Source organism: Eublepharis macularius, chromosome 13, assembly GCF_028583425.1.
Source record: "Eublepharis macularius isolate TG4126 chromosome 13, MPM_Emac_v1.0, whole genome shotgun sequence".
Classification (NCBI taxonomy): Eukaryota; Metazoa; Chordata; class Lepidosauria; order Squamata; family Eublepharidae; genus Eublepharis; species Eublepharis macularius.
The window spans coordinates 70,377,758-70,403,466 of record NC_072802.1 but is presented as its reverse complement, the minus strand read 5'-3'; the positions used below and the strand labels follow the sequence as shown (position 1 = coordinate 70,403,466).

The 25,709-nt window shown below is 48.4% G+C and overlaps 2 protein-coding genes across 6 annotated transcripts in view; one reads left to right on the top strand and one right to left on the bottom strand.

Moving 5' to 3' along the window:
• HVCN1 (hydrogen voltage gated channel 1) overlaps window positions 1–16,955 on the top strand; it is a 21,006-nt gene extending 4,051 nt beyond the window's left edge. For 3 of the 4 annotated variants that reach the window (XM_054996141.1, XM_054996140.1, XM_054996139.1), the window contains exons 2-6: window positions 11,230–11,484; window positions 12,994–13,098; window positions 13,519–13,750; window positions 14,389–14,501; window positions 16,596–16,955. In XM_054996141.1, coding sequence (XP_054852116.1) covers window positions 11,281–11,484; window positions 12,994–13,098; window positions 13,519–13,750; window positions 14,389–14,501; window positions 16,596–16,661 — 720 coding nt within the window. In that variant the 5' untranslated portion in view covers window positions 11,230–11,280 and the 3' untranslated portion in view covers window positions 16,662–16,955. Of the gene's footprint in view, window positions 1–8,571; window positions 8,816–11,229; window positions 11,485–12,993; window positions 13,099–13,518; window positions 13,751–14,388; window positions 14,502–16,595 lie in introns of those variants that run through there. The other variant, XM_054996138.1, reaches the window with a different exon arrangement.
• The window catches only part of TCTN1 (tectonic family member 1), a 23,015-nt gene continuing 14,170 nt past the window's right edge, over window positions 16,865–25,709 (bottom strand). For both annotated transcript variants that reach the window (XM_054996135.1, XM_054996137.1), the window contains 8 exons: window positions 25,182–25,304; window positions 24,160–24,285; window positions 23,732–23,814; window positions 22,943–23,083; window positions 22,113–22,266; window positions 20,517–20,642; window positions 18,669–18,813; window positions 16,865–18,150 (listed from right to left, as the gene is read on the bottom strand). In XM_054996135.1, coding sequence (XP_054852110.1) covers window positions 18,670–18,813; window positions 20,517–20,642; window positions 22,113–22,266; window positions 22,943–23,083; window positions 23,732–23,814; window positions 24,160–24,285; window positions 25,182–25,304 — 897 coding nt within the window. In that variant the 3' untranslated portion in view covers window positions 16,865–18,150; window position 18,669. The remainder of the gene's footprint in view (window positions 18,151–18,668; window positions 18,814–20,516; window positions 20,643–22,112; window positions 22,267–22,942; window positions 23,084–23,731; window positions 23,815–24,159; window positions 24,286–25,181; window positions 25,305–25,709) is intronic.

Here is a 25,709-nt window from a genome sequence, read left to right as displayed (position 1 = left end):
GAGGAGTTAGCCATGTTTGTCTGCATTTGCAAAATAGTAGAGTCCAGTAGCACCTTTAAGACTAACCCACTTTATTGTAGCATAAGCTTTCGAGAACCACAGCTCTCTTCGTCAGATGCATCATCAGCTTTCAAGAACCACAGCTCTCTTCGTCAGATGCATGGAGGGTATGAAGAAACTGGCCAGAGATATATAGGTGGTGAGGAGGGCACATAGGCCTTCATGTGCCAACAGTGCCCATCTGCTCTGTACATGATAGGACAAACCAGCCAACCTCTGGGCAAAAGAATACATGGACACAAATCTGACATCAAAATGGCAACATCCAGAAACCAGTAGGAGAACACTTCAGTCTACCAGGACATTCCATCAAGGACTTAAAGGTCGCCATAGTTCAACAGAAGCATTTGAAGAGCAGAATCCAGTGGGAAGCTGCTGAATTGGAATTCATATGTACATTTGACTCAGTTAGACTTAGATTGAATAGGGACTCTGGATGGTTATCTCAATCCCAGAAGTAACTGCCTTCAGGCATTTCATTCAGATTCAACAATGGAGGGAAGGGGGCCACACCCAGCCTGGATTGTGCACTCCACTTCTTTCATGATTTTTGCAACTGACTTACATTTACATGACCTTTACTCCCTGCACCCTCTCCCCCTCCCCTCCCCACCTATATATCTCTGGCCAGTTTCTTCATACCCTCCATGCATCTGACGATGAGAGCTGTGGTTCTCGAAAGCTTATGCCTCAATAAAGCTGGTTAGTTTTAAGGGCGCTACTGGACTCTTTACTACTCTGAGCATAGGGAAGTTGGACAGAGTGGAATCAGAGGTCCTTTTTAGCCCTTCCCAAACGGGAAGTAATGTTTTATTGCAAAAGTGTTGAGTAAAGATTGCGCTGCTTGATGTGGGGGTGGGTGAAGGAGGCTGCCTTGGGGTGTGTTTTGCTAAGTCATGTTGAATCAGGGACAACCTGTGACTTGGTTTAAGTCAGCTTTCTTAGTGGCATTCCCCCTTCCAGCCCCTCGTATTCCCTCTGGAGTTGAAAAGCTTCCATTAGTGTTACCCTGGGAATCCTTCGAACAGAGACGTTGCCGTGGTCCATAAGAGCATCAGCAGGTTCAAGGTCACATAGAAGTCAAACACCCCATGTTGGGAGCTCCCTTCTCAACCATCAGCCAACCACAGGGAGTTCAGGAGCGGTGCGCAGCTTGGGCAGCGGGATTTTAGAATTTTACATTTAGAAAAGGGCATGCGCGGGGGGAAGATTAAAACCCCTTTCCTACGCCATGGTCCTAATCCAAACCTCCCTTCCCCCTTGTGGCTGCCATTTACAAGAATGTAAAGAGATGTAAATTCGGTTGCTGATTTCAAGAAGCTTGCCTTAATTGGCCCTTAAATAAATACATGTGCGAACATTGTACATTATCACATGTTTTAAATGGAGTACTACTCAGTGTGAGACCGAAGAAGTTGTTGGGTCTGGATCCATTCCTGTCGCCATTTTTAATTTCTGGGGAACCGGGATCGAGAGGGCGGGTGGAAGGAGTTTACCTCTGCTCCAACTTGGTGTTTTCAGTCTGAATAGAGAATGCACCACAGCAACATGGAACAATTTAGACCCAGAGTCAACACAGGTGTGACAAAATTATAGAACAAGTTCTGCTGTTCTGGGAGGGGGACTCTCTCAGAATCATTGTGGGATGGAAGGTCAGCCTAAAAAGTCGCACAGTGCTGGGATCGGGCTATACACGCGCAAGCGGTGGTCTTGAGACGGAGAAAGAAATCCTGGCGGTAAGCAGGTACAAGAGTGGGGAACGTCAACTGCGCTCCTGTTCGCTGGGTTAATGTAATGTTTGTGACAGAGAGACGATAAAATTCTCGTGCCTTAGAACAGTCAGGGAGCTAGCAGGAGGGGCAGCGCCCCACAATTTCATCCTAGATGATGTTCGAGGTCTTAACATTTGTACCCTGTTTGTAAACACTAGGATGATGGCAGGGGGGGGGGGGTTCAGAGATGTTCAGGGCATTTAACTCCCTCCCCTAGAATTGTGTTTGCTGCCCTCCCAGGCAGGTGCCTGCCGGCACGTAATAACCTGCTGGGAGCTGAGTGAAGCCTGCCTCTTGAATAGGAAGTGAACTTCCAGAAAGCCCCTGTTCAGTCTATCTGTTCAGGACTTGTATATCTACTTCTCCCAGCACCACTGCCAAAGTAGTTTGCACACAGGCAGCCGTCCCAGGGGCTTTTTGATGGTGGCCCCGGTGCTTTAGAAGGATGTTTGTGCTATCCTGGCCCTACCTGAGCTAGATGGTGCTTTCTGTCCGAGCATTTGGATAAGACTCAAGAAGGGGATTTTTTTTTTTTGCAGAATCCTGTTATCCTAGTTCTGTAGACTGTAATGAAGGAAATTGATTGACTTGTGAACTTTGATAGATCAGGTGCGTCTTATTTGATGCTATTTGAATACAATGATTCAATGTTGGGCACTATATATAATTGTAAACTGCTTTGAATTGGCATGTTGCAAAGAAAAGTGGTATGAAAAACGTGGTCTCCAGCCTGTCCCTCGGTGCCCTCCAGCTGGCAGACTGGTACCTCTCCAGCTTGCCCTAGGCCTTTCTGGGCTGCAGCCCAGGCTGTTTGGCCCGGCCTTCCTGAGGAGATTCTTGAGGATTCTTCCTCGCTGCATGTTCTTTGGTTGCTGGCTGCACTGACTGTATGGAGAGGCAGGTGTAGTTCTTTGAAAGCATCCAAGGAGGCAAAAGGCTCAAGTTGGGTCAGCTGGAGGGAGCCTGCTGTTGCATGCCTTTGAGGTGGCCGTGATGGGGAAGAAGAGAGCCTTTTCCCTGCTCCCGCAGCAACCGCTGACTCTCGTCCAGCTGGGTTGCTGAGGAGGGCTTGAGGTTTATTGACTCCTCGATCAAATCCGGCAGAGGAGGATGTTTCATTTGCTTAGTGCCGGATTCTTTGCTGATGAAATCTTTCTCATCAAGACTTGGATGCAGGATTAATTGCAGATTCATTGCCTGGGGATGTCAGAAAAGCTTCCTTCTCTCTGTTGCTTGGACGGTTCCTGTCTTATTGATGGACGTGGAGAAAAGCCTTAGCGTTGTGACGGCTGTCCCTTGCCCTTCTTGGCTGGTTAAATCTTGCCAGGAAAGAGTAAGAGTCCTTTTGGCTAGAAGGGGAGTTTACTAAATTCATCCACGGAGATGTCAGTAAGACCTCTGTCAAAAAACGCCTCCTCTGCCAAGCAGCGGTTCTACCCCTTAGCCCCACACTCCACCCCAGGCTCTAGCACTGAGCCTCAGCCCTGGCAAATTAGAAACCAGCTTGGAGTCTCCTTTTTTAAGGATGACGCAAGTATGTTGTAGCGTTATCAGGTACAGTTGAATTACCTTTCTCCCCTTGGTCATAGATCCAGAGGAGTTAGCTGTGTTAGTCTGTAGTTGCAAAATAGCAAGGAGTCCAGTAGCACCTTTAAGACTAACCAACTTTATTGTAGCGTAAGCTTTCAAGAGTCACAGCTCTCTTCGTCAGATGCATCGTCAGCTTTTGAGAACCACAGCTCTCTTCGTCAGATGCATCTGATGAAGAGAGCTGTGGTTCTCAAAAGCTTATGCTACAATAAAGTTGGTAAGTCTTAACGGTGCTACTGGACTCCTTTCTCCCCTTGACTCTTGTCAAGCTGGGGTTACAGACAGAGCTAATTTTAGTTGCGCCGGTAGAGAATCTTCATCATCAATGGATAGCAGAGCTCTTCCTGTTTAATTGTATAGGACCCGTTAGCAGCCTTTGATACGGTCAGTGATGTGATCTTATTGAACTGCGTAGAGCACAGTTCTTGGGTTCTCCAGCAGTTTCAGTCTCTTCTATGGGAGCGGGGATAGAGCAGTTCTACCAGGGAAGTGAAGTCATCTGTGTGGGATTTGAAATGTGGTGTTTCTCAAAGTTCTGTTTGTTGCCTTCTGCTCTTTACTATTTTCTCTAAACAAGGAAATGTTCCAAGTCGAAAATGAGGCAAAGTGTGGGCACCCTGAGATGTCAGGACCTTTGGAGCGTGAGCATCTTCCGGTAAAGGTCCAGGCTGGGTGTGGAGAATGGTTAACCAGACCGAGTCCTTCCTGGAGGCTTCAGAGGAAGGGGCTTATTTTCTAAAGATGTGCTCAAACCTCTGATTTTTTTAAGCAAAGAATGAAGCTGGTTTCTTTGGCAGTCTGGCAAAAAAAGCAGAACAGGGGAGACTTTGGAGTCTGAGGAACTCCTTGTTGCTGGGCTGTGCCTGAAGATGACAATCCGCCCCCACCGCACATTGAGCACAAATCACTGAAAGGTTTCTGTTGGATGAGCCCAATTGAAATTAGAGTTAGGTTAGGTGGCACAGCAGATCTGCAGCTTTTAAGCAAGCCAGCCCCACAGTCTGCAACATGGCATGATATACCATTTGGCTCACCTGACCAGAGATATTGTAAATATTACTGTCCTCTAACTCAGTTTTGCTTAACTTCCGATAGCTGAAGAAACCTCCTCTCTTAGGCCTAAAACTGTTTAGAGTATGTTGTTGTGAGGATTACATTCCTACAGAGTCTCTGAGAGCCACTTGATCAAATCCCAAAGCAGGGACTCTTGAGAAGTTGCAGTGGGCAGCCTCCCTTTAGAACAGGTAATCCTGCTGAATCTCGACACCAGTGACGTTTGGGCCATTCGTTTGCTTCCAGTGCAGAGATGCACAAAAATCATCCCTCTGTAGTGAAGAATGATTCGAAGCAGGCAGAGCCAGAGTGACAAATCATGCAGAGATGCAACAGGCAGCTTCCTCTCAAAGTGGATACTTTGGACTCAAGAGAGTCTTTTAATTAACCAGCTTATTTCATACAGCACCCTAATAATTCTCTTGCAACATGGAATGTGGGAATGGCTGGTCTGGTATAGAGGCAGATGTGCCATTATTTATTATTTGTTTACGTAATTTATAGTTCACCTTTCTCACTGAGAATCAAGGTGGATTACACAGTGTAAGACAGTACCATCAACAGCTGGCACGTTCAATAAATAATATAATAGGGTATAGGTTGCGCAAATTTGAAAACAAGAAATCTTGATTCTGAACCAAAGTATAATCAACTTAATATGAATAGTAAATGATGCTGAAACTACTCAGTAGGAGCATACTTGAAGCAACAGACAGTACCCAGTAGTATAGTCTACAGTCCCCATTCCTTTACCCAAGCGTCTTGTGAAACCATTCCCTTACATCACAGGCCTATTACCTGTGTAGAAAAGCCCTGGATAACTCAATTTTGCATAGTTTGTGGAAAGCCGGGAGAGTAGGAGCTTTCCTGACATTTTCAGGCAGGCCATTTCTTACCTACTACAGAGAATGCAAGTATTGATTTAGTCAACTGCAAGATGGTATCTGCAGAAGACCCTGCTAAGGTGAATGAAGCTGCTATGGCACAGCATAGGAAGAGAGGCGGTTCTGCAGAAATGAACCAAGGCCATGAAGGGCTTTGCATGTGATAGTCAAACCCTTGCATTGAGCCCAGTAATTGATGGGTAAGAGCCCCGTGGCACAGAGTGGTAAGCGGCAGTACTGCAGCCCAAGCTCTGCTCATGACCTGAGTTCGATCCTAGCGGAAGTCGGGTTCAAGTAGCCGGCTGAAGGTTGACTCAGCCTTCCATCCTTCCGAGGTCGGTAAAATGAGTACCCAGTTTCCTGGGGGTAAAGTGTAGATGACTGAGGAAGGCAATGGTAAACCACCCCATAACAAAAAGTCTGCTAAGAAAATGTGATGCAACATCCCCCCCCCGGGTCAGTAATGACTCGGTGCTTGCACAGGGGACTACCTTTACCTTTAATTGATGGGTAGTCAATGGAGTGACTGCAGAATGGGAGTGACATGCATGCTCCGCCTAGCTCCTGATAACTAATTGAACTGCAGTGCTGCAGTCTCCAAGTTGTCTGAAGGGAGACCTATGTAGAATGCATTACACCAGTCTATTCTTGATGTTACTGTGGTGATGTTACTGCTCAGCTTCCGAGATCTGACAAGATCGGGCTATACCATGCTGCCTTCCCCCCTCCTCTACATATATATGACACTGAATTCCAAAGCCACAAATGATTTCTCCTAAAGGCGTTACATAGAGGTTGAGTAACATGGGGAGTAAAAGACAGGATCTGAGCAAATCTGTTAAGGATAGGACCTTTTGGAGGTCTTTCCTTCATAGGGTCGCCATAGGTCGCAGGCGACTTGAGGGCACAGAACACACACACAAGATCCCCCCCCCCCCATTTTCGGACTTTATTTTGCTGTTCCTTAAGAGTACTCGGATCTCTGGCTCAGTCAGGCTCAAAAGTAGGCGCTCGCCTTAAGAGAGAGCTGCCTCCAAGACAGCCAGCGCAGATGCATTTGGGGGTGCTTTGAACAAGCTGATACTTGTCTGTTTGGGGGCTCTGGGGCTCTGCCCCCAAATGACTGCATCAGTATGCTGTGGGCAGGCTTGTCAAAAGCAATGTGGACTAGGATCTTAGCTGAATTATTTATATGAATGAAATGAAATCCAGCCCTCAAGTCAGAGTTGAATTATGGCAACCCCTGGTGGGGTTTTCATGGCAAGAGGTGGTTTGCCATCGCCTGCCTCTGCAACCCTGGTCTTCGTTGGAGGTCTCCCATCCAATTACTAACCAAGGCCAACCCTGCTTAGCTTCTGAGATACGACGAGATCAGGCCCTTCTGGGCTACCCCAGTCAGGGCCAAATTATTTAATATTTATATTCTATTTACTTTTACGGTTTACCTTTCTCCCTGAGTGTACATTGGTTGTACCCATTTTGTGACTTAGCAACAGTTCCGTAGGCTTGTGTAGCTGCAAGTGTTTTAAAAGAAGAAAAGAATGCGAGCTTGTTATCTACCCGCAGATGGTATCACTGACCTGGCTCTGATAAGGCCTCCTTTGTACATTGGTGCTGTGAATGCTCTGCTAGTCCCGTCCTCATCGACCATTTGAGTGTGACCCAGGGCAAGCCTTTCAGACCTGCCTGAAGCACCATCTCTGCAGAAATCTGTTGTGCCCAAAAAGTCGATTGACGAGTCTGTCTCCCACGGTTTCCTGAATACCTCTCCAGTCAGTTGAGGGGGTGGATCCAGTCTGTGGCCCAAGCCCTGTTTCTCTGGGCCTGAAGCAAATTTGCACATATATGCCCTATTATATGTTTATTGAAATGTCTTTGATAAGAGCTGTATAGACTCTCACTGCGTAATCCACCTGGAGTCTCAGTGAGAAAGGCAGACTAAAAATAACATAAATAAATAAACCCAGAGGAGTTAGTTGTGTTAGTCCATAGTTGCAAAACAGTAAAGAGTCCAGTAGCACCTTTAAGACTAATCAACTTTATTGTAGCATAAGCTTTCAAGAACCACAGCTGTCTTCATCAGAAGCATCGTCAGCTTTCGAGAACCACAGCTCTCCTTGTCAGATGCATCTGACAAAGAGAGCTGTGGTTCGCGAAAGCTTATGCTACAATAAAGTTAGTTAGTCTTAAAGGTGCTACTGGACTCTTTACTAAATAAATAAATAAATAACTTGGAACAGGCCACCGTTCCTGAATCTCATCCCATCTCAAATATACCGTCTCGTAAGTCATGGAAGAGACATTGGTTGACTCTCTGAAATGACATAAATGCACCCAATCACAATCTGTGTATTTCTGCCTTGCCTTTTTCCGCAATGGGGAGCCAAAGTGGTTGGCAACACAGTTTTCCTCTCCTCCATTTTATCTTCACATTCACCCCGTGAGAGAGGTGAGGCGGCGTGTGACTGGCCCGAGGTCACCCAGCCAGCTTCCGTGGCAGAGTGGAGATTCGAACCCGGAGCTCCCAGATTCTAGTTGGGTATTCTAATAGCTACACTATGCTAGCTCTGGTAACGGGTTTGCAGGCCTGGCTGAGGCCGCCCCCCCCCACCAGGACTCCTGGCAAACTATACGTGTTCCCTCCCCCGCCATTGCTTAGGCCTTGACCGGGCGGTTGGCATCGGAGCTGTTGCATCTCAGATTAGACTTTGTTTTTTGCCAGTTTGGAGGTGATTTACAAACCATTTCAACTGTGTTATAGCAACATGCACGCACGCACACACAGACGTGTGTACCAAACAGTTCTCTTCTGACTAGTGTCAACACAGAGTCAGCTGCTTTGAGCGGGACCTGATCTGTTGCAATCTGTGCCAGTCCGAGCAAGTCCCCATCCTCTCCTTCATTCATAAAAGTGCCCTGGCCAAGGGCACCCCTTCCTCTACGGAGCCCTTGCCTCACAGTAAAATTCTGCCCTGCGTTCTCTCGTAACTTGGGATCCATCGCTGCCTGGGGTGAGGGTAAATAGGGAAGCAAGGGGCTACACCGTGACGTGATGCCAACGCATACCCATAACAGATGTGTCAAGGCTTTGCAGAGGTGGAAGTGTTTACTATAAACAAGGCCAGAGGGCTTTCTTCTGCCTCCCCCCCCCCCCGCCCCGATCATTCATGAGGGTCAGTGGAACCAAAGAAGGGTACGGAGGCAGGAAGGCAGTCTTTACGTGCACCATCTTTCTGCACTGCAACAGCAAGTCTGTATTTTACATAAGGCAGGACAGGAAACCTCAGCGAACTCTTGTTTTCTTCTCATCCTTTCCTGCAAACTATGCAGTGGAACGGCAGCAGTGGTGGTGTTTGCACACCTGCTGTTCTGTCTTGAGGGTTGTTTCTTTGCTGCTGCAGAAGACAGCAAAGACCCTCCATGCAAACGGAGTAAAAGAGAGACAGGCTAGGAAAGGTAAGAGGGAAGAGGCTTTGTGGGTGGGCGGTCTGTGTGCGTGCCTGAGGAATGATGCTGAGCTGGTAAGCAGACCGTGGCTACTGCTAACAAGTAGCCGCCTAAACTGTCCCAAAGTCACCTAGTGAGTGCTAGATTCAGAGGAGTTAGCCATGTTAGTCTGTAGTTGCAAAATAGTAGAGTCCAGTAGCACCTTTAAGACTAACCAACTTTATTGGAGCATAAGCTATCGAGAACCACAACATTGATGCATCTGACGAAGAGACCTGTGGTTCTCGAAAGCTTATGCTACAATAAAGTTGGTTAGTCTAAAAGGTGCTACTGGTCTCTTTACTACTGAACGCTGTAGCAGAACAAGGATTTGAACTGGGCTGTATCTATGTAGAGAGATTTTGTGTTTCCGCTGCAGACTCCCTCCATCCTTTCTTCTCTCTTCTGTCTGCTAATGCTAGAGCTTGGGCCTTCCGCAAGGACATTGATTTGACTGTAGTTTCAGGATTAATTTCTTCATACCACAGGAGATTAACATATGGGACTCACTGCCACAAGATGTGTTGGTGGCTGCTTCCACAGATGGCTTTCAACAAGGATTGGTCTCTCAGTGGCTGAGAGGAGAACTGAACAGAAACCTGCATGTACCGAGGCAGTATACTGCCACGAGGCAGCCATTGCGTTCTTGCCTCAGTTGTAAGCTTCCCAGAGGTATTTGGCTGGCCACCGTTGCAGGCAGCATGTTGGACCAGTCGGTCCTTAAACTGATCCAGCGGGGCTAGGTCCCAGTTCTTGCATTAGTTTAAACTGTAGTAACGTATCCTGAAATTATGTATGGCAATCCATAGCTTAAATCAGCCTAACTGGGCAGTTGGGAGCGGTTCTGCAAATCACACTGGTGCTTGGAGGGAGGCACAGAACCGGGTGCTGCAGAGACCCTGCATCTTTCCCCTCTGATTATCTTGTTTGCCTGGCTAGAGTGCAAACAGATCTGCCAAGGCTGGCTGTAAAGCAGAGGAGGAGGGTCTCCAGGTGGGACCTCGGTGGGAGGGGAGGGATGTTTCCGGACTCCTCAACCAGTGCTTTTCTCCAGCAGTGTAGCCTTTCAGGTTGCACAGGGATACTCAACATTGTAGTACCTTAATTTATTTCTCTGTGGTGCACCTCAGATCAGTATATGAAATCTAGATGCAGGGATGTTTTCTGGATCAGGTACTGTTTCTGAGAGCAGGTGGCACAGAGAGGCTGCAAGCAAAGTCCCTGGTTCAAATCTTGCCTCTGAGACAACATTCCTTGTCTTGACCTTCAAACTACATGAAGGCCCCAAATTTTGTTCCCTCCTGCTCCCCCTTCTCAAGTAGCATATTTTCAGCTGTTTATCTGCATACAGGCCTTGACCTGGATAGCCCAAGAGAGCCTGATCTCGTCATATCTCAGAAGCTAAGCAGGATCAGCCTTGGTTAATAATTGGATGGGAGACCTCCAGCGAAGACCAGGGTTGCAGAGGCAGGCAATGGCAAATCACCTCTGTTAGCCTCTTCCCATGAAAATCCCACCAGGGGTCGCCTTAAGTCAACTATGACTTGAGAGCACCCCCCCCACACACACACCCCTACAGAACACCTGCCCAAGGGGGCTCAAAACTATTACGGCTGTTTAGGTTGTGCTGTGGGTTGAGAGTAGTGCTCCTCCCTCGCCAGCTGCCATAAAATGCCGTGCATGGTAACAATGCGGTATTGTTGAGAGCCAATCTATCCTCTCAGCCCCTTCTTACAGTATTAATAATAATAATAACATTCGATTTATATGCCACCCTTCAGGACAACACCCACTCAGAGCAGTTTACAAAGTATGTCATTATTATCCCCACAACAAAACACCCTGTGAGGTGGGTGGGGCTGAGAGAGCTCTGAGAGAGCTGTGACTGACCCACGGTCACCCAGCTGGCTTCGAGTGGGGGAGTGGAGAATCAAACCCGGCTCTCCAGATTAGAGTCCCGCACTCTTAACCACTACATCAAACTGGCATTGGGGAGTTTGGTGTAGTGGTTAAGAGAGAAGAACCCTGGGCTACCTCATAGGGCTTCAGACTCAAAATGTGGCATAGAAATTCAGGGGTTATGCATCCGACGATGCATCTGATGAAGAGAGCTGTGGTTCTTAAAAGCTTATGCTACAATAAAGTTGGTTAGTCTTAAAGGTGCTATTGGACGCTTTACTATGGTAACTATGGACATCATGTTAGGGAATCAGCTGAATGGGGGAATCGTTATTGTCATCCATTCCAGGCAGAGGCACAGCCAGTGCAAAGATGATTCTTGTTCCACAACCTGCACGGTAGAACACAGGTTTCTTCTGTCACGGTCCCTTGGAAACTGCCAGCAGTCCGGTGGTGCAGTTCATATCTTGTGACATTTTTTTCAGGTTGCATCTGCAGCTTGTTTCTGCATAGTGATGCTCGTCTAAGCAACGGCAATGTCTGCGTATCTGAAGCATTTCACGGTGGTGGGTGACGATCCCGCCCAGTGGAACAATGACTACAAGAAGTGGGAGGAAGAAGAGATGGAGGAAGAAGGCGAAGGGAAGCCGGCTGAAACTGCTGTCAAGGTGGATCCTCCACCCAGGCCTCCCACTTTTCGGGAGGTGATGAGAAAGCTGTTCCAGTCGCACAGATTTCAGGTACGAGTTAACGCTGCAGGGAGTCTGTCATCAGAAGTCTGTTTTGCACAAATGAGAGGTGATGGGAATGCAAAGTGTGTCGTTTTCTGGGTTGACACAGCGGTTTTGTGCTTCACCAGATTGGGACACAATTCCCACACTGCATGTAGAAGATTTCCCTCTGAGCCCCTTCCTCAAAGAACCCTAGAGTAGCTTTACTTGGGAGGGGGAATCTTGCTCTAGCCACAGAATGACCCTGTGGGGTCTAGCCTGGTAGGGACACGCTCATGGCAAGTCCTCCCCTTCCACCAAAATGTGCCCCCCAACTTGCCTCTCCTCATCCCCCCCCCTCCCATGGTCTATCTCCAAGAGCCATTTATACTTGGGCTTCCCCTGCAGGAGAATGAGGCAATAGGATGGGCTGCCCCATTATAGGATGCAGGGGAACATTCCCATTTGTTAAAAAGTCCCTGCAAATAGCAAGTCAGCAGAGCAAAGAGAGTGAGAGACAGAACCTTTCTTCCTGCTGGGCTTGTCTTCTAATTGCATGAGGTATCGTGTGCAAAATTCTTTTTGAATCTGGGTCCCATCACCTGCAGCCCGTTCAACCACCTTGGCACTCCTGCTGTCTCACCCACCTGCATGTGTGAACTGGACCTCAGTCCCAAACCGAGAGGTTGGTCCCCTTGGCTCGAGCGCCTTAGTGCAGCCAGCAAACATGTAGAGGCCAGCTTTGGTCTTGAGTGCCCAGGGGTAATCTGGGCAGCTGGGACAGTGGTTCTCCTGGGATGGGCGGGGGGAGATCAGATTTTCCCCTGCAGAGAAGCGGCAGGTGCAAGTGAGTTCAGGGAAAGGGGCCATATGGGATTTACATGGCTCAGCCCCATGGAGATCTCAGCTGGAAGGAGGGGCTGTGACTCAGGGGCGGAGCATTTGCTTGACATGAGAAGGCCCCAAGTTTAGTGCTTGGCCTCTCCAGCAAAGGTCGGGTAGAAGGTGACATGAGAGACGTCTAGATGCAACCTGGGAGAACTGTTGCCAATCTGAGTACACACAATACTGACCTTAATAATAACAACAACATTCGATTTATATACCGCCCTTCAGGATGACTTAACACCCACTTAGAGCCGTTTACAAAGTATGCCATTATAATCCCCACAACAAAACACCCTGGTGGGGCTGAGAGAGCTCCAGAGAGCCGTGACTAGCCCAAGGTCACCCAGCTGGCTTCAAGCAGAGGAGCGGGGGATCAAACCGGGCTCTCCAGATTAGAGTCCTGCTGCTGTTAACCACTACACCGAACTGGCTCAATGGTCTGATTCAGTTTATGGCAGCTTCATGTGAGCTGATGGCCAAGGCAGAAGCCTGTAGTGGGGCAGGATGGAAATAAAATAAAACAACAACAGCCCTCTCATCGCCAGGACCCCCCCCCCCCCCGCCTCCACTCCTGACATGCTAATTAGTTTCAGGATTTTAAATATGCTAGAGGGAAGTTAATACTTGGCTTGTTTTTCCTTTACGTTCCAGATCCTGGTGGTCTCTTTAGTTATCCTGGATGCCGTGCTGGTACTCGGGGAGCTGCTTTTGGACTTGAAAATAATCCATCCAGACAAACATGAGATTGCACCCGAGGTAAGGGGAAGGGGGGGCCCAAGGGGAGCCTCTATGCTTGTGGTCTGGGCTGCGTGCACGTGGCAGGCCCAGAATCCACTTTCATTTCTCAAAGGAAAACAAGCCTCCAGTTCTTAGGGGCTGCAGAGATGTGACCGATGTCTGCTGAAATCTCAGAAGTCAGGGAGGTTGTTGAATACGATTTCCAGGAGGTGACGCTTCAGTGTCATTATCCTTAACAACGATCAGCAAAACTAGACTACGTTATGCAGACCAGCAAACATTTGCTTGAGTTGCACAGAGGAGTACAAGGTGCAGATGCCGCGGAACTTCCCGAGCACACTGTCTCAAGTCTCCTGCATGTTCCCGTGTCCTTTCCGTGGCAGACAAAAGCCCAGCCCGTGACGCCTTTCTGCACTGTTGCCTTTGCTGCTCCCGCAGGTGTTTCACTACCTGAGCCTTTCCATTCTGACCCTCTTTCTGGTGGAGGTGAGCTTCAAACTCTTCACCTACCGCCTGGAATTCTTCCACCATAAGTTTGAGGTCCTGGACGCCATTGTGGTCATCATCTCGTTCATTCTTGACATCGTTGTCTTGTTCCTGAAGCACGATTTTGAAGCATTCGGGCTACTGATCCTGCTCAGGTTGTGGCGAGTGGCCAGAATTATCAACGGTAAGTCTTGAGTAAAGATGACGTTCCGCAGATGGAACTGTGTAGCGGTAGCTCCAAGAACGTGACCACAGCTGTTAGCTTGAAAATGGTACCCAGAATCCCAAGGGCTATTTCAGAGTTAAGATGCTCCCCATATATTTGGGTTCTCCGCTGGAGACCCTCGGCTACTCCAGCTCTCTTCTGTCTGTGCCATGGCTATGAATGGCTCACAGCCTCAAATACATCCCATCCTTCTCTTTATTCTACTGAGATTGGTCAACAGGACATTGCTTACACAGAGCAAGACCATCAGTCCAGCTAGGTCACATATGTCTTAGATTTGCAATGGCCATCCAGGTCTTTCCCAGACACCCTTTAACTGAAGATGGCGGGGCATGGACCGGGGACCTTCTGCGTGGAAAGCATGTGGTCCACCGCTGAGGATCAGTGAACAGAATTGGGCTTGGATGTGTGATTCAGACTTCACCTCTGCCAAGGCTATCTTCCCTGGCCTCAGAAGCCAGGCAGAAGAGTGACCTCCCTTTCTTGATGGCTGGGAGAATCAAGGCTGTAACACTCTTCTGAAAGGGATCCAGGAATGATAATTTGGGTCAGCCCACAGGCCTCCTTAACTGTCTGCTCTCTGAATCCATCCCCAGGAATCATCTTGTCGGTGAAGACGCGATCTGAGCAGCAGGTGTCCAAGCTGAAGCAAGCAAACCTGCAGCTCACCACAAAGGTCCAACAGCTGGAGAGCAGCTGTGCAGAGAAGGTAAGGCAGCCGCTCTGGACAGGCGTTGCCAGTGGTGACTAGATGCAGTGGAAAGCTTTGGGATTTGAGACAGGCTCAGCTCTTTTCTTTCATTGGACTTCAGCGGAATTGAGTTAGGATTAGCTCTAAGTGCGGGGCCTGCTTGTCCCTGTCTCATCATGAGCTTTAGAGGAAAGGAGGATATACTGCTTCTATACTGCCCTTCTAGATAGATGAATACGACGCTCAGAACAGTGAACAAGGTCAGTGATACTATTATCCCCACAATACAGCTGGGGAGCTGGAGCTGAGAGGAGTGTCTCCAGGGAAGGCCTCCCCTGGAGAGCTCATGGCAGCAGTGGGACGCAAACCATCGGAGTGCTGATTCACAGCCCTGCCACTTAACCTTTATGCTACAGCAGTGTTCACTGAGCCAAGTCTGGAGCTGGCTCTAGCATTCAAGGTTGTGGCCTTGCGCTCCAGTTGATCGAGCAAAGACCGTCTTCCCAAGTCTTGGTTTAAGAAGGTTGGGAGGCAGCTGGCCCTACCTGCATGGCTGCCAGGTGCTGGTGTTCCTGAGGCTGCTCTATGCACTGGCCAGGACCCTGCAACAAACCACGCCCTGTGCAGTGCCTGCAGCCGGTCTGCCACTTCACCGTCTCTGTGCCATCTCAGCCTGGGCCTTCTGCTGCTGGGGTTTCTGCAGACCAGGAGGGGGTCCTGGGGGACTACAGGCCAGGCTTTGAGTCCTGCCTGGCAGAGGCCTGGTGACCGAGTCTCTCTGCACAATACTTCCGACATGTGTTTTTCATGTGTTGGGAGACACAGTTAGCCAGAAAGCATCGTTTTAAATGACACAGCCGGCAGAGATCGCTCCGGAGGGGATGGATTCTCTCACAGCCCTCCGCCGCCTCCCTTCCGGAGCCTTTGCCCTGCCAAGGCTCAGTTAATTCAAAGTTTTAAGCAGCGAGGATGGCAGGGTAAAAGCTCTGGAAAGGGAGACAGTCCAGCACGCCAGAGGCAGTGGAGAGCTGTGAGAGAATCCATCCCCCCCAGAGCACTCTCCACCGACTCTGTCTTTTCAAAACTACACTTCCCGGCTAACATTGCATCTTTCGACACTTGACGAACACGTGCTCAGGCATCTTGTGCAGAAAAACTCTGCCTCGGGGGCTGATGGCGAGGTTTCCCTCACAGGCTGTGACAAGGTGTCCTCTGGCACTGATGAGACACCCGCAAGGGCCCCTGCAGTGCTGGGCCCTTCCTGGCCCCGCTGGTCCCCCCCCCCCATCACTGCCCCTGGCTCCTTGTCTCTCCTCTGGGCATTCAGAGCCACTGGGTGGGTCAGCGAGGATCATGACAATAAATGGGACAAAGGAGTGGAAGAACTGACTATGAATACAAATGGTGTAAAAGGAATAAGCACAATATGGGACGTGGTGAATGAAGTCAGTAAAGAGGCCCACATGACCCAGCGGCTCTCCCCATTCTACTCCTCAATTAGCTTACAGGTGCAAGGCGACCTTTTAAAACCAGCTTTCTGTTGAGCAACAAAGAGTGATCTGGAAAGCAACAAGATCCCCCCTCTAAGTATGCAGTTCAGCAGGCCTCTTGCTTCCCACAAACGTGACTGCCAGAAAAAGTGAGCCTGGTTTAATTGAGCAGTGTGTGGATAATACGTGCCAGTTCTTCCTGCTTTGGGGCAGCAGGGGTGCCAGGTGGACAAACCAGGAGTTCACTGCATCGGGCATCCCGGATGTGTCTAAATTATGTGCCTGCCCCCTTCTGCTTGGGCTCCAGCTTGTGCTGTAGGGAGCAAACGGCAAACAGGCACCGTAATTTATAGAGGTGCTTTGTTCATTGTTGTAGCACATGGAGGCAAAAATGTATTTTTTAAAAAATCCCGTGTTGTGAATCACCTTGATTTATTAACAGAGGCCTGTTTTTCCTGTTCCGTGTCATCGCTGACATTTGAAAATCTGTTTAAAGTTTGTAATGACCTCTGGCTAAATGATAAAATGTGACATTTGTGAAGCAATGGATACACCTCCAGGCTGGGTACAGAAATCCTGGCTGATACAGGAAACTGACAGCCCATTTTTCCTTCTTCAACAGGAGGTGGAAATTGAGAGGCTCAACATGCTACTGAAGCAACACGGCCTCATTGGGGAGCCCCGGTAGGCGACCCAGTCCTGCACAGCCGTCTGCTCCGGCCCTGAGCAGCTCAGCCTTTCCCTGTACTGTGGTGTTCTGAATACAGCCTTTTTGTATATTCCCTGTGCTGCCTGTAGGTGGCGTCGGCCTTCCTGCTCCTGGAGATATTTCTCAAGTGTTGTAAGTAGCATCTCCAGGAGGCAGCTGTAAAATAGGGCACAATTACGCAATCATTATTCCCGACTTTAATTGTATAGCTGTACAGTTTAAAAAAAAATGGCAAAAATTATTTAATAAAGTCAAATCCATGTTAAAGAATCAGCCGGATTCAGAAGTTGCCAGTTGCAGATCTGAAGCCCAAGTCAGCGACCCTCTCCAGTTCCACGAGCTCGGCTTTTGGTTTCTAGAAGACTTCCTTGGAGCATCTAAAAGACTTCCTCCTCGCCAGCCAGGGCTCGGCGGTCCAGAACTAGCAGCTATTCCTCAACTCACTTTCATCCAGTGGGGAGGGCAGCTTGGGCTCCAAGCACAACTACTGAGGCTTATAAAGGTGGCCTCCAAGTGTGTTTGGTACAATTTTTGAGTTTCTAGTCCTTATCGTTAAACAAACACTAGGAGAACAAAAATGATTTTAAGGTTAAAATACAAAAATGTTTCCTAAGGCTGCATATTCCAGCTCACAATAGGCAAATTACTCCCCTAACAACAATTCGTATTGATGAGATCTCACCCACTTCCTTTCAGTGCAGGGGAAAGGGATTCCAATCTGCCTCGGTGAGCCCTGGGCCCCCTTGAAGGTGAACTCTCTTCTTGTGCTCAGTGTTGCCGTTTTTTAGCAGCCGCACAGGAGTTGCGTCTAATATGTGTGTTCTGCCACATGGTACAGTCCTTCCGGAATGCCTGTACCACCTCTGATGTGGGCAACTGCCTTCATGTCAAAATCACAGGCCCCTGGAAAAGGTTAGATCTGCACAATATGGAACATGAAAGTCTGCTAGACTCCGTGCTGTGGCCTCTTTAATAGGTGCCGGCAAGCGAGCAGACTGGACCGTTTTGTGGCCTGCTGTGCAGAGGCCAGCAGGCAGCTGGAGTTTTTAGCTTTCTATGGGAAAGCTTTTAATTCTCTGCTTTAAAAAGGGCATCTGGAAAGACGATGGTCATTGCTGCAGCAAGGAGCCTGCCATCTCTTGCAATGCTTGCATTCCACAGGCCTGCTTGGCAGCTAATTTCCCCTAACACAGGGGATTTTGGAGTACGTCAGAGGATCTCAAAACTGGCAGATGAGTGAGGGATATATTGCTTTGTTGAGCGGGGATTTGATGCAGGAGCTGCTGTTCCTCATTCTGGGACAAAGGCAAGCTGTGTGTCAACGCTGTTTTCTCTCCCTGTAGAAAAAAGGAAATGAACCCCCCCCCCCCGGAGCAAAGGGTCCCATTACATTTTCCAAGCTCTTAGTAGGAGAGATTAGTAGTGATGATACAATGATGAGACAACATCTGATCAGCGGCCGCCTCTCCTGCAAACAGAGAGAATGGAAATGAAGATGCAGACGTAGAGATGGGCTCGAGAGCAATGTTTGAAAGATCATCAAAGACATGCGTAAATAAATCAAAGGGCCAACCTGTACTTCAACTGGACCGGGAGTTTCCCAGCCGGGAGAGAATGGCCCCATATTTAAATGGGAGGGGTTGGGAAGGAACGGTCTCTCAATGGCAGTGGGGACCGGACAGTCTGTGAAGCAGAGAGTCAGGGCCCCAAATGGCCTTCGACTCAACCTTGCCCGTGTCCATTATGGCCCACCTGACTCTATTTGGGGCAGGTGATTGTGAGGGATACACCCCTGCCCTTCCCTAAGACACTCCACACTCCTGCAGCCTTGTGCTTTGACAGGTGAAGTGGAAGGGCACGGAGCAAGATTTTAGGATCCACACCCTTTGGATAACGTCCTTACCAGTCCCAGCGCGACCTTGGCTCAGAAAACAATTCCTCCCCCTTAAAACAAAATTGGGCCCTGCTGCTTGACTCTGTACTTACTTTAAACAAACGGAAAGAAAAAGTCAAATGGTAATTTGGCCTCAACGGTTGGGCGAGATTTGTAGCCTGGCTCAGCAGGTGCAGATATATCGACAAAAGTAACAGTGCTTAAGATCAGAATGGTTCTTTCACTTCCTGAATCGACCTGCAAGAGACATGCAGCTGTATACAATAATCATTGAGAAGATTTATATCCCACCCTTCCCAAATCTGCTCAAAATACGCCAGTCAGTTAAGTTTGCAGGATAAAGCAGCATGGGCCAAATTTTACTAAGCACCAACATTTAAAAAAACACTATGCCCAAGATGCAAGCTACTGAGAAAAATATATTAAGGAGGAAAGAGCAGAGGCTTAAAAGGAGACCTGTGATTCTCCTAGAGAATCTCAGCTTTCAGGTCTGCTTTCTGAAAGCAAAAGTTTCCAGTCCTCACGACTACCGAAATTTGCCTGTGTCACTTCAAACTTAAGTTCAAGGAAATCTGAGGAGCTAGAGGGTTGGCTGTGTTGAAGACTATCAGCAGGAGTCAAGGAGTGAACACGATGCCCAGTCCCTTTCTCGACCCATTTCTGTGCTTTGCAGAAATAGAAATCTGCAAGATTGTTTGACTTAGAACAAAGTGCTTTCACTTTCAGAGCAACCTGTACACTGTCCTGGTTTAAGGAGTGATGGCCAAATCAGGCAGCTATAGTTCAGGTCTAGCCCACGAACACCCTTCAGGTGAGCCCCAGCCAAAAAAAAAAAAAAAAGCCCTTCAAGGCTAGAGAGAAAGCAAGCATAAGAAGGAATGCCATGAATAATGGCAGCCCAATTCTGCATTTCCCTAAAGTACAACTTACCAGGTCACAAAGAAGCACGTCTGCCTGTCCTAGCTCAAAATAGGACTGCTATTATCTGCAGCGTTTTTGTTGATTCTGAGTGAATTCCACACACACACACACACACATCCCCCCACCTACAGCCTCTTCTTTCCTCACCCATCAAGATCGCCGCTAGCCCTTATGAGTGTTCTACATCAGTGGAGGAATGCTCAATAGCCCCTTGTATGGATCCTCTTCGAGGTTATCAAGCGTCATGCAATCACTTCAATAGCCCTGTTGAACTGATGCATGACCAATGCCCCTGCCGTACAGCAATGAAGCAAGCTTCCCTTTTTGAAGGCGAAACTCCTGTTTTAGTAACAGACATGTCATGCACACAGGCACCTTTGCTAACCTGGACTGAACCACATTCTTTCAAAATATACCCAAAACAATTGGGAAGGGGCTGTGGCTCAGTGGCAGAGCATCTGCTTGGCATGTAGAAGGTGCCAGGTTCCATTCCTGGCATCTCCAGTCTTAAAGGATTAGGTCATAGGTGATTTGCAAGACCTCCACCGGAGACCTTGGAGAGCTGCTGCCAGTCTGAGCACACAATACTGACCTTGATGGACTAAGGGTCTGAGAGCCAGTTTAGTGTAGTGGTTAAGAGAACGGGACTCTAATCTGGAGAGCCGGGTTTGATTCCCCACTCCTCCACTTGAAGCCAGCTGGGTGACCTTGGGCTAGTCACTTAAGAGTGGCAGGACTCTAATCTGGAGAACAGGGTTTGATTCCCCACTCCTCCACTTGAAGCCAGCTGGGTGACCTTGGGCGAGTCACAGTTCTCTGGAGCTCTCTCGGCCCCACCCACCTCACAGGGTGATTGTTGTGGGGTAATAATAACACTTTGTAAACCGCTCTGAGTGGGCGTTAAGTTGTCCTGAAGGGCGGTATATAAATCGAATGTTATTATTATCGAAAGTTATGATTCAGTAAAAGGCAGCCTCGTGTTCACTAGCGTTCCTTGGGCACAAGAGTGCTCCACCCACCTGAGGCAAGGCAGCTGTCACTACTGTCACTGTGAGGCTTGTGAGTTTCGCTTGGGGGTTAACCAAAGAGCCGTATTTAGTCCATTTCACTTCGATTTCAAATCGCACTGGTATTTCACAGCTGCTCTGAAGAAGGAAGAAAAAGAGAGAGAAGTCGATAAATTGATCCTAGAAGAGCCAGCCACCCAGGCTGATTCCATCCACCCAGCGCAGCATCTATCCATCACCATTCCCGCTATACACCTCAGCCACAATCCAACCCAGCTAAGCATGTTTAAACCCCTGCTTTCAACCGGCTTAAGGGCACTTAACTATCTGCTGGATTTGTGGCTGTCATGTTTTCCTCTTGGCTGCTCTATAACGAGGTGAGTTTAGATTCTGGCTGATTCAGTGTAGGGGATAAAACACTGGGCCTAGGTCATGGAAAGATGAGTTCAAACTGAGCATTGAATAAGTAAGAAAACCACATCCCTCTGTGCCATAGTGCAGCACAAAATCCCCACTCCAGCTCAGTATGTGACCTGTGAGGATTAGTGGGAGAGGAGGTGCCCCGTTTGGACTTCCTATCTTGTGCCCCAAAATGTGTTTTGTCCTGGACAACTGTTGGGGGGCGGGGAGTGCCAGCAGTAGCTGAGAGAGGGGGTACAATAAGATAAGACTTACTGGCACATTACCCACTAAGCCAACAGAGGCCATCCACACACACATATCGACATGGGGATGAGCTTGTGTGGTTTCCTCATTTTTAGTGTAGCTGCTGATAAAATATGGCAGCAACGGGGCCTCCACATGGCGGGTTCTCTCTCAGTTTCCCTAGCCACGTCCTCCAGCAACAGCCACTCCCCCTCGGCCACCAGAGTTTTTGCAATTTTGATAAAAAATTGGCACTAGAATATCGTTACAGCGATATAACATTATAACAATAAGTATAACAAGTTCTCCCAATTCCCAGCATAAGTCTCTAGCCCCTTCTGTTGGGAATATATGCCATTCCCTTTGCGTCTATATAAGGGAAAGGGCTAGAGTGTTTTTTTAAAAAGCTGGGAATGTAGAGAACCGGTTACACCTATTGTTGTAATGCTATATCACTATAACTATATTCTGTTGTTAACTTTAAAAAATAAAAATCCCCTTGTGGTGGGGAGGGAGAAACTGCTGCCATGAGGAAAGTACCACAGAAAATCTGAGTTTTCCCACCCACCCAGCAGCCATCCAGGCTTTACTGAAATCTTTCCTAAAACCTCAGAACAAAGCAGGTTTGAAAAATATTGGAGCAAAGCCAGGGAAACTCTGAGGGTGCCCCAATGACCCATTGGAACAGATGACCCATGTGAAAATGGTCCCTGTTTATCAGCATCTTCATTGTTTGACCTCGGATGGTGAAAACATGAAGCTGCCTGACATTGAATCAAACCACAGGTGTATCATGGCAGCACTGTCTATTCTGATTGACCGAACTTGGGACTTTCTGCATGCAAAGTAGAGGCTTAAGCAATGAGCCGCAGCCCAACTCCTGGTGAGAGGAAAGGACTTCGTTTTCTTCATTCATTTCTTGCTTGGGAGAGTTATCTTAACAAAGAGCAGAGGTGCTCTTACTGGTTGGCTGATGTTGTAGACAATTTGCACCCAGTCCAGTCTGTTCTGTGGTTCAGAATTTCCAAAAGCAGCCACAGAGTCTGGGAATTTTTGCCCCTTCAGGACATTCAGGAGTGCCGGGGCCAAAAGCAGGCAATCGGCATCTTTGGTAATTCTGTCGGAAAAGAAATCACCAAGTCAATACTCCAGATATAAGCAGATAGCCCTCTGACAGTCCATTAAGAACAGGGTACAAAATCATTTCTGCTTTCATGCAACTGATTGCGCTCGTGGGGTGGGGGAGCAAAAGAGATCCAGTAAGTCACTTTTTTTGTTTTGTTTACATGAGTCACCTATTATACTTGATTTATTCCAAACGGGTTATTAGAAATGGAAACTGGGAGGCAATTGTGTGTAGACAAGAAACTGTCAAAGCACATTATAAGACATTGGTTGCAACTATTTTGGGTAGTAGGCTGCTGGGGAGGGGGGTTGCAAGCATCCATCAAGCCAAGACATCACTGTCCCATTCCTGCCAGAAACTGCTGGAGAAAGAAGAACTGGAGAGGTCAGGGGAAATCTCCCTCCCCACCCTTGACTGCCTGGGTCACTATCTTCAAAAAATCCCCAAGACAAGGGATCTGGCTCCCACAAAGGCAGGAGAGGTATCAACGTGTCAGACTGGATAAAAGATAAAAGACTTACACACGTGTATTGGCTACAAAATGGCAGCAGCCAATTGGCACAAAAAGCCATATGCTGCTGGGCAAACCAGCGGCATCGTCTTTGCAGCCTGGCCTGCAACAAAACAGGGATGGAAAGCTCCAGGACTAGGTTATTTCTGCCCTCACCGTAGCTGGCAGCCAGACATCATGTTGTACCCAAATAACACAGGAGTTCTGATTCCTTCCACTGCTAAACAATCCTGTGTAGACGTGCTTCTCAACATGGTGAGCTGGCCATCTTCTTCCATACTCTGGATGATTCCAGAGGTAAATGTCAATAGTTAAGGGAAAACACACAGATACTATTCAGACTTCCGAATCTTTGCAGGGACTGGCAAGGGATGCAACCAAGGTGATCCATCCGGACAAAACCTCCAAAGCTCGAAGGCCTTGCCAATTTTACCATACTCAGATTGCACTCTGGGAACCCCAAACTGCTCCCCTGAAGCACAGGAGTGAACTGACGAGACTTGAGCCGTCTTCCTGTGTGGCGGATGTGGCAACAAATTTCATGACCCCTGCGCTGCCTGGGAACAGACAGAACAGGTCAGAGACCGTTGCCGGTTTCCAGCACCAAACGTCCAGAGCTCGTGGAGGCCAGGTGAGACCAGGAAACAGAACTGTACTTTTGAGTGGGCTTTTCATCAACTTTTCGCAGGATAGCAAGCAGCAACTTGGAGCAAAATCCCAGCTGAAGTCCAACCCGGAAGTCTAACCCAGTCAGCAGTTCAAGACAGAATACAGACTTTCACAGAGAAAACTCTTGGAAGCATTCTAGACTGGGGCAGAGGAGGGGATGGAACATGAGCTCAAGCTCTGAAGGAGTTACTAGAGACGCATCAGCGTTCATTTTTCTAGCCACACAGAGTTTTCCACGACTGTTGTAAGCCACGCTAAGGTCAAGCAAAAGGATATCCAGGAGATCCAAATCCAGCTTTGATTGGCAGCCCAACTACATAGCCGGGATTTCCACTGAGAATAACAGGCTGAGTGTTTTGCTATTAAAAACAGACAAACAGCATCACTAGCTTTCCATTTATTTTGAATGCAAAGCAGCCTATATGGAAATTCTCCCCTAGGAGTATAAATACCTACTGATTCATTGTTTAATAAGCACTGAAATAAAATAACTGATTCCATGTTATTATTAAACTGTTTCTTTAATTGCATACTGGGGACTCATGGGAACCAGCAGTTTCCAAAAGGAATGGGAAGGAAGCCAGGACATCCGGGCACTTGAAACTGGGGGTGCACGACCTGCGCTTTCTGCCATTCCCACCATCCCATCTTCTAAACAACCACTACCTTTTAGCCTGGCTTTCCCAAGAAGTCACAAAAGTTACCTGAACGAAACGAACTTCAAAGCTTTGCCGAATGAATCCAGCTGTCATGTTAACGGTGGCCAGGACAAGAGACACAGCTGCACTGGCGATTTCACCTGCCTCTGTGAAAGTAATCAGATACCTGGCCTAAAAACAAATAACATTTTGGGATTAACTGCTAAACTGCTCTACCAAAAACAAACCTCCCCACCCCACGTATTATTTATATAATGTATGTGGCACAGTTAGGTTCCTGCCCCACAGAGCTCACCATCTAAATTTAGACTCAAGGGCTGGGATGGGGGGAGAAGCAAGGGGCACCAGTGAGCACAGGGGCCCTTTTGAGCACAGACTGGGAAGCACCGTGCAGGTATTCAAGGAGAGGATTCTGAGCATCCAAAGGAAGTGGGCTTTGTCTCATAAGATCACCAGATCTATCAGAGGTCGTGCTCTGCTACTGCCGCTGATGATATCTCCCCCTCCCATTTTTATCGCACCTTTCCTCCAAAGAGCTCAGAGCAGTATCCGTGATTCTCCCTTCCTCATGGTATTTAATGAAGGAAGCTTTGACCCTCGGAAGCTTCCACCACCTTGGAAATCTTGTTGGTCTTTAAGGTGCAGCTGGATTCTAATTTTGTTCTTCTACTGCAGAGCAACAGGGCTACCCACCTGAAACTCCCTTCCTCGTGTTATCCTCACAACACCTGCGAGGTAGGTGAGGCTGAGGCTGTGTCACTGGGCCAAGGTGCAAGGCAGGCTTCACAGCACAGTGGGGATGTGGACCCAGAAATCCCACCTCCCAGTCAGCTGTGATCACCACGGCATCAAGCTGGGCCCTACTGTTTTTGTGGAAGATTAGCCGCCATTTCGAGCAGTGTGACCTCAGCTGAGCGTGAAGGGTGGAAGAGATGCCCAGCCTCCCACTTTTGATACAGAGGCCTGAGCACAGAATCATGGGGGGCCTGGCTTCCGATATTAAGCGCAAGGATCTCCTCTGACCTTTTTCAAATTACAGACAGAGGAAAAGGAGATCCAATACCTACCCCAAGAACCACATTGTTGCAGGTCTGATCCTGCAACGTTGGGAGCAGCACAGCACTACTCGCCAGGCGTGTCCGCAGACCTTCCAGGAGCTGCACGGTTGTGGACTGGATGGTGACCTTCACCTGAAAAGACAACCAAGAATCCTCAACTGGCACCCGAAGAGCTGCTTTTTTCTTTACATGGATGATAACCCAACCACCATCTTATACACTTGGGGTATTTATGGCTCACCAACTGCAGTGGTTTGCAAAATGCGTTGGAGGGAACCCGGGAGTTCCCCCAGGAAAAGACAGATGGGCTTCCCTAGAAAAAACAGCTTGATCTCTCCCCACAGCTGATCGTCTTCAGTAGCATGCAGCTACAAAGGAACATTGGCTATGTTCTATCCATTCACACAAGGGGGAACAGTGAGGGTCAGTAGGGGAGGGGCTGCGGCTCCAAGGCAGAGCACCTGCTTGCCATGTGGAAGGGCCCGGGTCCATCCCCAGCATTGCCAGTTGAAGAATCCCAGGGATTCTATGACTGGG